General features: G+C 36.5%; 1 protein-coding gene across 4 annotated transcripts in view; it reads right to left on the bottom strand.

Annotated features, from left to right (window-relative positions):
- Positions 1 to 4,054: 4,054 nt before the first annotated feature.
- nedd4.L (NEDD4 E3 ubiquitin protein ligase L homeolog) overlaps positions 4,055 to 10,876 on the bottom strand; it is a 70,603-nt gene continuing 63,781 nt past the window's right edge. For all 4 annotated transcript variants that reach the window (XM_018253050.2, XM_041586770.1, XM_041586771.1 and 1 more), the window contains 5 exons: positions 10,228 to 10,287; positions 9,017 to 9,124; positions 6,457 to 6,553; positions 5,242 to 5,314; positions 4,055 to 4,291 (listed from right to left, as the gene is read on the bottom strand). In XM_018253050.2, the coding sequence (XP_018108539.1) occupies positions 4,189 to 4,291; positions 5,242 to 5,314; positions 6,457 to 6,553; positions 9,017 to 9,124; positions 10,228 to 10,287 (441 nt within the window). In that variant the 3' untranslated portion in view covers positions 4,055 to 4,188. The remainder of the gene's footprint in view (positions 4,292 to 5,241; positions 5,315 to 6,456; positions 6,554 to 9,016; positions 9,125 to 10,227; positions 10,288 to 10,876) is intronic.

Raw genomic sequence — 10,876 nt, 5'->3', positions numbered from 1 at the left:
TGTGGCATACAGTGCTGATCAGTGATTCTCTAGGCTGAAGTTTAAGCTTGCCATTCATAGCAATGGGAACGAGTGAGCCACGTTACCATCCATTCAAAACGCGGGCTCCAGTGCAACAGCAAATGGTATATCTGGAGAAAAATTCATTCTTTGTAAAAGTACTAAACAGAGGAAATGTGAACCCTCAAAATAAATGAATGTGAAATTGCTCTGAGCGGTCGGTCTTCTAGGCACTTTTGCAATTTTTTTAGTTTGAAACAGCGCCATCTACTGTTCATTTTGGCTAACTGGCGACCGCTGAAAATGAATAGAATAAGAAAAGGAACATCTTGCAGTGCTGCCCTGCTGAGAAACCAAATTTAGTAAGCATAGCATAGTCATCTCACTGTTCTCTGGTCGGTTCTAAACAGAGCGCCTGGTGAATACTTATATGAATAGTGTTGTAGACTTACATAGTTACATCGGGTTGAAAAAAGACAAAGTCCATCAAATTCAACCCCTCCAAATGAAAACCCAGCATCCATACATAAAAAGGTAAAAGAATATCCTCTATTCATACAGCAGTGCCTGACAGTGTTCAGCATCCTCTGCCATTATTACATCACAAACTAGAGCCAATGAACCTGCCTGTAGGTTTCGGAGAACGTATGGAAACCGGAGTATCTGGAGCAAGCCATTGCAGGCATGTGGAGAACATACAAGCTGATTGTGCCCCAGTCACAATCCCAGCACTGAAGGCCACAATGTTAACCACTGTGCCATGCCTATTAGTCAGATAATATTCCCAACAGTAACACAATAAATGCATAGCTATGTCTGTCTACACATGGCTACAGCATGTCCTGATGAATTGGCAACTTGTATAACTCATGCTATTAAATATTACATTTTCTTTAATACATTTAGCAAATTGTGCAGGATTTAATGTTTTAATGCCAAACAATGCACTGAAAATGATTCATTTACGTAACAGCAGCTCATGTCCAAAAGGTGGGGCTTTTCCCATCAAGTATCCAGATGGTTATTAGCACTAGGTTTGCCACCTGGCCAGTATTTCACTTGCCAAGCTGGTAAAATAGCAGCCAGGGCTAGGGCCGTTATTACAAATTTACCGTTAATGTACGCCAATGTACGAACCAATTCCTTGCAGACAGCCCCTAGCCAGACCAGTAAACTTTGTCTAAAAAGGTGGCACCCCTAGTTAGTAGTGCTGGTGAGTTGTGCTGATTATTGACGCCTATAGAAGATGAGTGTGTGCTACTGCTCAGAGCAATCAAACACATTTTCAACATTTTACAATCAGAAAAGTCACATAACAGGCTTTGGAATAATTCTTTATTGCTTACTGTTAGTTGCTGTCTGTGCACATTTTAGACTAAAAAGTATGAAACAATAATTTGACATTTGAATCTATACATATGCAAGTTTACCATCATGGATTTATACAAAATATTTTGCTGTGTAGTTAAACAATTTCATTCTCTATAAATTATCCGTTATTTACAAGTAATACTTTTAGGAATAAAGACCAAGCCTATTGGAAAAATATGAATACTGGGTTACATAAAATCCCATTAAGACTTCATAGGCATATAGAACTGAAGTAAGGTGCTTTAGATCAGCAATACCAGTCAACTCAGCCGAGCTCGTGGTACTGCCGAAAAAAACTCTTGAAAAAAGAAAATAGGTTTGTAGGTCACAGTGTGTTGGTGAATCAACCAGATACATTAGCTCCATACTAATAACGCCGATACCAGTATATTTAGTTGAACACCGAAACGAGGGTCCAATAAATGTCACTGCTGCTTCAAAGTTTCAGTTGCATATTTCACTTTACTGCATAGCTATATATAAAAAATAATCAACGTTGTACTTGCCTATCTTCTCAGCTGTGAAGGCGGAAGGCCTTTAAAATAGCAACTAGCAGGCGCCTAAACATTAAAGACAAGTAAAGGACTGCAAATCCAAGAAAAAAAAAATGACAAGGAATATGAATTGGAAAAAAAAGTCGTTTACCAATAAAATAACTGTAAATATATGTTTTCACTTAGGAAAATAATTTATAGGTAGAAAAAGACAATGAGCCATGTTAGGTGAACACAAAGACTACAAGTATTTTCACATTAACTTACATTAATTTTGGTAGTGCTGAATTATAGCGACTCATTTGGTAGCTAGGCTAAAAATAAAAGGTATAATTTTATATATATATATATATATATATATATATATATATATATATATATATATAAACAATCGACTAGAATGCCTGTAAACGTATACAACTCTGTAAACATATCTGTACTGTGCAACTACGCAATCGTTGATGTGCACTCTACAGAAATGCAAGTGCTCCAGGTGACGAGAGAATTTTCACCACCAAATTGAAAAACACCACTGATTTATTAAGGGTGGAATTGAATTATTTGAATTCAAGTTTTCAATTTTTTTTTATAGTCAAAACGGTCAAATTCAAATTGTGAATAATCCAAACTCGATTCGAATTCTAATTACAATCTCGAGATGTATCACAACTTGGCCCTTGTATTTAAATACGATTTGAGTTTTCAGGTCGGTAATATTCGTTCAAGTTTTAGATATTCAATTGTTTTTATTAAATAACCCCCCACTCGAATTTTGAGTATATTAGAATATATTATTAAAGAGTTAAAAATAATTCACATGAATTCGAAATACGACCTTTGATAAATGTGCCTCTAAATGTTCTTTTCATCATCATAATCATTCAAAAAGAATAAAACTTAAAAAAAAAACAACCCTTAAATGAATCATAAAGCAGTGCATCTGAAAACAAAACTATTCAGATGTCAATTCATATAAAAATCTCTTCCGTCTTTACAAGTGCAAACTGGAAAGAATACATATTAGGAATAGTGACTGTTCTATAATTGAGTAGTATAATAGTGTGATACTAAAGCTAACTAGAACTATATTTTGGTAATATAAAGTGTCTAGAGATAAAGAACATTAAGTAGCTTGAAGCAGCAGTGAGAGAATCGGTTACGTTTTCAGGCTTTTAGTCACTTGATCCTCCCTACAACAATACCCGACCAGCAGACGAGGGAAAAGAATTCTGCTTATTTCATTGTGTCTTCTCAAATAAAGGGGCATAGATCACATGATCAATGCATGTTTCACAGCCTTTAAGTTCAGTAGTTTTGTAAGTTTGCAAGTAGAGGTAAATAAAAAAAACCTTAAGTAATGCTCATTGCAGACAAACCTCGATGCTTGTAAAGGACACAAACTTACTGGTGCATATATATATATATATATATATATATCTATATATATATATATATATATATATATCTATATATATATATATATATATATATATATATGGACACATACAGAGAGCAGGATTTAACAGTGCATTCAGTCTATTTGCCACTGTAGTAAATGGTGTCTGCCTGCTACGTGTTGCACTGTGGGAGATACAGGACACCATTAAAGCCTGCTCCTCATATTAAATATATAGATAAGGACACTGATTTGCTTTTGTTTTGTTATTTTGCATTGATTATATATATATATATATAAAAAACAAACAAGGGAAAGTTGTGCTCACCACTAATTTTTAAAACCATTAAGTGGGGGTGCAATGAGGCTGTGGCCACAAAATACATATAGTCAAATACAAGATTCCTCTGCACTCAACCCATTATCAATATATTTAAGACAGAGACATTTTGTGCATACTGCTACTGAAAAATGCCTTACCCTTTAAACAAAACAGGGATTGTTTGTCCATATATTGCAATATATTTAAGCTGGCCAACTACGTCAAAGTCATCCCATATCTGGCCAGTCCTACGCTCAATTTTCATCTGATTCATTAAGAATTCTATTGCTTCATTATACATTTTACAAAAGGGACTAGGTTTTACCTGCAACTTACTAGCTGCTTTCAAAGTAAAACTCCCAAACTTGGCTGCCCTTTTATTAGACACCAGTGGGATCACCTGACTATAGCTGGGAAGGGTGGGAGCTACAACATGGAGCTGGTCACTGCTCCTGTATAAATATATATATATATATATATATATATATATATATATGTAATTCAGAATGTTCAAATGTAATAATACTAGAGAGGATCCCTGGGATATACTTTTTGCTTTCATCTGTAAACATAACACTTTGTCTTCAAATTTGCAGTAACCCCCATTAATCGACCCCGTCAAAACCTTGGGCATTTTCAATTGCAATATGAAGCTTATCCCACAGGTCCTCAAATGATTCATAAGGTGGCAAGTCCAAGCGATTAAAGCTGAAAAGCAATGATAAAAACACCATTAGAGTCAAATAACTGGCAAGCAAACATGGTGAAGAAGAAGCCATAGAGTCAAATAATTGGCAAGCAACTATGGTCAAGAAGACGCAATAGAGTTAGATAATTGGCAAGCAACTATGGTGAAGAAGAAGCCATAGAGTCAAATAACTGGCAAGCAAACATGGTGAAGAAGAAGCCATAGAGTTAAATAATTGGCAAGCAAACATGGCTAGCAAGAGCAAGTAATTTAATCTTAACGGGACACACTCTGGCATTAGAGATCACACTTTGTTGAGCAAACTAGGTACCTCGGAAATAGAAGTGAGAAATGAAATCTGTCATGAAGTGCTGAGGGCCACACACAGTGGTCACAGAATGCTTAGGACCGCAATATGTCATGAGAATGAAAACGCCGGTGCACCTAGTGCTTCTTTACCACTATGTACAATGTAAAAAGGGGTGTATTTTTTGTCATAAGTGTGGTATTTGAGTGACATGGCTGCAAATTGTGGTCATAATTGTGGTATCCATTTTGGGAAGGTGGTCCATAATGTCCCTCTTTCCATTTTTCAAATGTTGGGAGAATCCTTTCAATGGAATACTCATTGAAGACCAAGGATTCAGACAGGTGGTATTGCTCAGTCCTGCTGCTGAACACAGCTCAGCACTATTACTCACCAGATCAGAATTGCATTGCAATGCTCAAAGCACTCCAACACATTCTGAAGTACTGACACATTGACACAGGTATCGGGTTATTAAATGTGCTCATTCCTAATTCTGTCAGTAAAGTTTTGTTCTTTAAGCTGGAAATGTTAAAAATGTTAAAAAGTTACTTCAATAAAAGAATCTTTGAGAATGATGTCAATCTATTTCTGACTTAAGTTCAGGAACGAATTGCATCTTCTTTTACACATCTATTTGTTGAATTCACAGAAGCAACTCACCATGTGTGCGCTCTAGGGAGTTTTTCTGGAGTGCCCCATTTTTCAACTGTAAACAACTGTGGTCCATTGGAGCCTAGAAACAGAGAGGTGAAATTTATTGATTCACAATCTATTTAAGTTGTTCATGACAGAAGCATGAAGAGCACTTAGTAACCAAGGTCATTTTTTACTCTGCAAGCATGACTATGTGGTGTGGATGCAACACGTCACGCATTTATTAATACAATAGAACCCTAATCTTATGTACCTGAAATTTACATTTTCCGGGAATTGTTTTGACGCCATCCCTTGGGATATGTAAAATGTAACTTTTAGTATAATGCAACAATTTGCAATTGGTATACTTTACTATTTGTGTGTGTGTTTACTTTTTTTCTGCAACACTGTGTTCTGGCATTTCAGTTTCTAATTGGATCTATAACATTTTGCCACAGTCCACAGTGGTAGAAACTGAACTTGTAGCTTGTGTTGGCAAAAATATATTGGCGAGTAGCCACTGGAATTAAAAATGTAATAATAAGTCGATGGAAGCAGGGCCACTCCCAGGGAGAGACTGAACGTTCCTGCTGTCTGTTACAGGTAGCTTATGAGTTTTTAAAAGACAGGAGGAAAACTTTCATGACACCAATCATGCATGATAGGAGTATAAAACAATCAAAGCTTTATTGTAAGTCTGAAGGGGTGTAAGCACTTATTTAATATGAAACCAAAATAATTGTCTTGCTTTATATAGTGAATAAAGTACCCCCTCTTGTAAAATATAAGGATATTATAAGTTACCAAGGAGTTTCATGACCATATAAAAACACAAGGCCGAAAGCAGAGTGTTTTTATACAGGTCATGGAACTCCGAGATAACTTCTAATATCCTCATATTTTACAACTGGGGTACTTTATTTATTATAATACACAAATTTCAGTGAGTCATGTGACAGAAATGACATCAGAACTCACCGTTTATAACTGATGACATCAGGATATAATTGACAAGATATTCATGGCTTTTGTGTATTATATATAGAGATTATATTGCCCTGTTTAAATCAGTTTCATTCAACTGATTCTTATGATCAAAACAGCTACGGGATTTATTCATGATTAATGAGCAATTGGATGTAATAAAATGCAGGTATCAGACTCATTATCAGAGTACAGAGTTATTCCATTCTAAATGCAACTGCCTTCATAGCAGAAATTGTGTTGAGAAACACATACCATACAGCTCAGCAAATCCATTCATGGGCACACGAGAGGTGCCTGTGACAAACTGAAGTAATCGAATCCGCTTTTCTGCATCCATCATCAGTACAGCCTATATGGTGGGCCGAAAAAGCATATTTTATAATGTGTATTTGAAAATAAGGATGCACATACATATATATAGATAACTAACCTTAATAAATAAACGTATAAATATATCACACAGTAGGCTCTCGCTGCAGGACAGAAACAATAAGCTTTTAACAGAAAAAGGATTTCTTACTGCTGCGTGCAAAATTCCACTGGAAAATGATATTTAGCTATTATAGAATTATTGGCTTGATGCCTTCTGAAAAGTACTGCAGATCCAAATCAGGCCTGCTATGTCTTTGAAGTTTGTTGATATTGCGGAGAAGCAGCCAGATTCCCTTAACTTAAGCTGAGAAGCTTCTTTTGCGCAACTATGCCTGACAAGGAGTAGAGCACAATGTATATTTTTATAGTCTACATTTCCTTTTCACTTTGGAAAGTCTTCACCTTCCAGAGGCACTAAGGGAATTAACTCTGCAGTTTGTGATTGGATAAATGCATAATTCATGTAAGCTTAAGTGGTTTTTGTTTTGTGCCACCAACCCCCAAAAACCCCACAAAAGTAAAAAATAATAAGAAAGATAAGAAAGAAATGCTGGGGGGGGGAGGCCAACCTTCATTTTAAGACAAGTGCTTATTTGTTCTGTTTTCAATGCTTTGAGCTACTCATTCACTCTACAAATTCATATTTGAAGGACCACTAAAACCAAAATATTAGAGGGTTTTATATTTGAATACAACACACTTTTAGCCTCACTAGTAAAATCTGTGTATCTAGCTCAGTACAATTCAGTGGGTTCCCCACTAGTAGTGGTTCTATGACACACATATTTACATTGCAAATAAACAATAGGCTGTATAGAACTTTAGTTTTACACAGGAAAACAAACAGGGGTTAAATGAAAGGCCTTACCTGGCTTGGGCATCCTGAAATGCCTACAGAACTATAGCATTAACCTTTCTCATAAATAAGGACATTTGTTTTCCAAGAACTATTTTTTTGTAAGTGCTGGATGAACAGATAAATATTTGCACTTTATGCCATTACGGGTTCTTTGAGCTAAGCAGGAATCTTCTCTGAAAGAATTAGGTCAGAAGAGGCCAGATTTTACTGGTTTTCTTTGGCATCCAGTTTCATAAAAACTGCCACCTCAAGTGCATTGTCCGTATCACTGAACTTAAACTTAAAGGGATACTGTCTTGGGAAAACATGTTTTTTTAAAAAAAAAAGCATCAGTTAATAGTGCCGCTACAGCAGTATTCTGCACTGAAATCCATGTTTCAAAAGGGTAAACAGACTTTATTATATTCAGTTTTGAAATCTGTCATGGGGCTAGACATATCGTCAGTTTCCCAGCTGCCCCCAGTCATGTGACTTGTGCTCTGATAAACTTCAGTCACTCTTTACTGCTGTACTGCAAGTTGTAGTGATATCACCCCTCCCTTCCCCCCCCCCAGCAGCCTAACAACATAACAATGGGAAGGTAACCAGATAGCATCTCCCTAACACAAGATAACAGCTCTCTGGTAGATCTAAGAACAACATTCAATAGTAAAAGCCAAGTCCCACTGAGACTGATTCAGTTACATTAAGTAGGAGAAATAACAGCCTGCCAGAAAGTAGTTCCATCCTAAAGTGCTGGCACAAGTCACATGACTGAGGCAGCTGGGAAACTGACAATATGTCTAGCCTAATGTCAGATTTCAAAACTGAATATAAAAAAATCTGTTTGCTCTTTTGAGAAATGGATTTCAGTGCAGAAGTTTGCTGGAGCAGCATTATTAACTCATGACAGTATTCCTTTAAGTTTAAAAATCATAAATGTACCGTAATATAAAAAGTTTTCAGACTTTTTCAGTTCAAGGCCCCTATTGAGGTAAGAATTCTGTTTGTGCCCCCCATAGACATGGGGGCACATTTTCTTAGCTCGAGTGAAGGAATAGAATAAAAAATACTTTGAATTTCGAAGTATTTTTTTGGCTACTTCGACCATCGACTACGACTTTGAATCGAATGATTTGAACTAAAAATCGTTCGACTATTCGACCATTCGATAGTCGAAGTACTGTCTCTTTAAAAAAAAACCTCCGACCACCCTCATAGGCTTTCCTAGCTTTTTTTTGATCGAAGTAAAATCGGTCGATTCGAAGGATTTAATCGTTCGATTGAACGATTTTTCCTTCCATCGTACCAACAAAGGAAATTCGGTAAATCCTTTTACTTCGATATTCGAAGTATTTTACTTCGACGGTCGAATATCGAGGGTTAATTAACCCTCGATATTCGACCCTAAGTAAATGTGCCCCCTCGTGTATATATGAGGATATTAATTAGGCTTTATTTCAAGAATATCTATGAATGCGAATAGGTTTTTTACACCAAACATCACCATAAGTGACATATAACAGGACTTCAGTTGAGCAAAAAGGCATTCTAAAAGTATTAGAGAAAATAACATTCATGGATTACAAAAACTACCAGTACCTTCCAAAACCACTGTATAACTTGGTGTCCTTGGGAGTATCCATTCTTGTACTTTGAATGTTCTCGCCAATTATTTACATCAACATCACCTAATCCACACATTAGCAGCTGCAAATACAGACAAAGAATAAATAAACCCTTCCATGTTAAAGATGAAAGTATATATACTTTTTTTGTTATATTATATTTTAAAGCACACATTTTAAAGGAGATATATTACTTAAGAACAAGTAAACCAGAAATGCTCCACCTTGTGTTTAGGGCTTATATACAAATTTAGGGGCACCACAGCCTGTTAGCAGTGATGCCTTGGCTGTTGTCAGTTACTTCCGGTTAGGCACCGACTGAAAAATATATATACAGTACATACAATATAAAATATCAGCTATGTGGCACTTCAGAAACCAGTGTGTTCTGCATCAGAATTTAATGATGGGCCCTGTAACATCACCTTCTATAACAGACAAACATTCCCTTTGCACTTGATGATTTGTGGCCACCCCATAGCTTAGATTTTCAATAGTAGCTCAGGGCACAGTGAGCATGTTCGTTATAACAGACACTCAAACTATGGCCTGTCAAGATTCAAGATGATCAGCAGCAGTGGATCATTCCAGTGGACCATTCCACTTTTAGGGCTGCTGGATGACTTGGTTAGTACAGCAAGTTTATTGTATAAAGTACAGCATTTCTAAACAATCATTTTTTGGCTTTGATCATCCTTTAAAAAAAATATCCTGTGTGCAGGAAGATTCAATATTCATATGTCAATATGATAAAACAAAAGAGCATTGCTTTACTGGAGCTATAGGGTAACCATATCAAAAGGAAAAGTTTCCTGACAGTTTAGGAAAATGTTAATGAATGTGATGAAAATTGAAACTACTGGGAACCGATTATTATCCCCTGTTCGAATTGTATAAATCTGCCTTAATTTTGATCTTGAGTGATTTGAAATAAAAATATAAAAAATATATAAACAACTTTTAGTCAGTTTAATACTTATTATTCGTGAAATGAGAGAGTTGGTCAAGTGATGCTGTTGAAAGGCACTGTATGTGTTGGCAAGAGTGGTAATTTCCCTGAAATTTTTATGATGCCTGTAACTTCTAGTTATACCTAAGTAAATAGGATTCTAAATATATTATGTTAGCTTGAATAGACACAATACAATATATTTCTAATAAAATCTCATAGAACTGGCAACATACCTCAAGCTCATTTTCATCAAATATTTTTATCAGGTCTTGTGGGATCAGTTCAAAGAAACCCTTAAAGGAGAACATAAATTTACACATATTACTTATATGTCTGCCCTAAGTTACTGTTCCCTTTGCTGCACCGTAATGCTGTCATTATACTGAAATTATAACACAATAAACATGCATTTAAGATTGGGACTCCTAGGCAGTTTAGATAAAATGGCACTTGCACTTTCAGGGTTTTAGCACACGGGCAGATTCAGGGAGATTTAGTCACCTGGCGACTAATCACCTATTCTGTGGGGCGACAATCTCCCCGAACTGCCTTCCCCCTGCTATAATGAGAAAACGCCAGCTCCAATGCACTCACGGCGCTTCGATTACCAAAGTCGCCCGAAGTTTCCTTGTCAGGCAACTTCAGCGACTTCGGAAATCGAAGCACCACCAGTGAAATGGCGCTGGCGTTTTCTCATTATAGCAGGTTGAAGTCAGAGGGAAGGCAGTTCAGGGAGATTTCCGCCCAGTAGAAGAGGCGATTAGTCGCCAGGCCACTAAATCTCCCCGAATCTGCCCGTGTGCTAGTTCCCTCAACTGTGTCACACTTCTTATACATGAGAACCCTTTTTAGTCTCACTTAAAGTGCCACAGTGATAGCTCT

Source organism: Xenopus laevis, chromosome 3L (genome assembly GCF_017654675.1).
Source record: "Xenopus laevis strain J_2021 chromosome 3L, Xenopus_laevis_v10.1, whole genome shotgun sequence".
Taxonomy (NCBI): Eukaryota; Metazoa; Chordata; class Amphibia; order Anura; family Pipidae; genus Xenopus; species Xenopus laevis.
The sequence above is the reverse complement of the archived record's forward strand: the minus strand, read 5'-3'. Positions and strand labels throughout refer to the sequence as shown.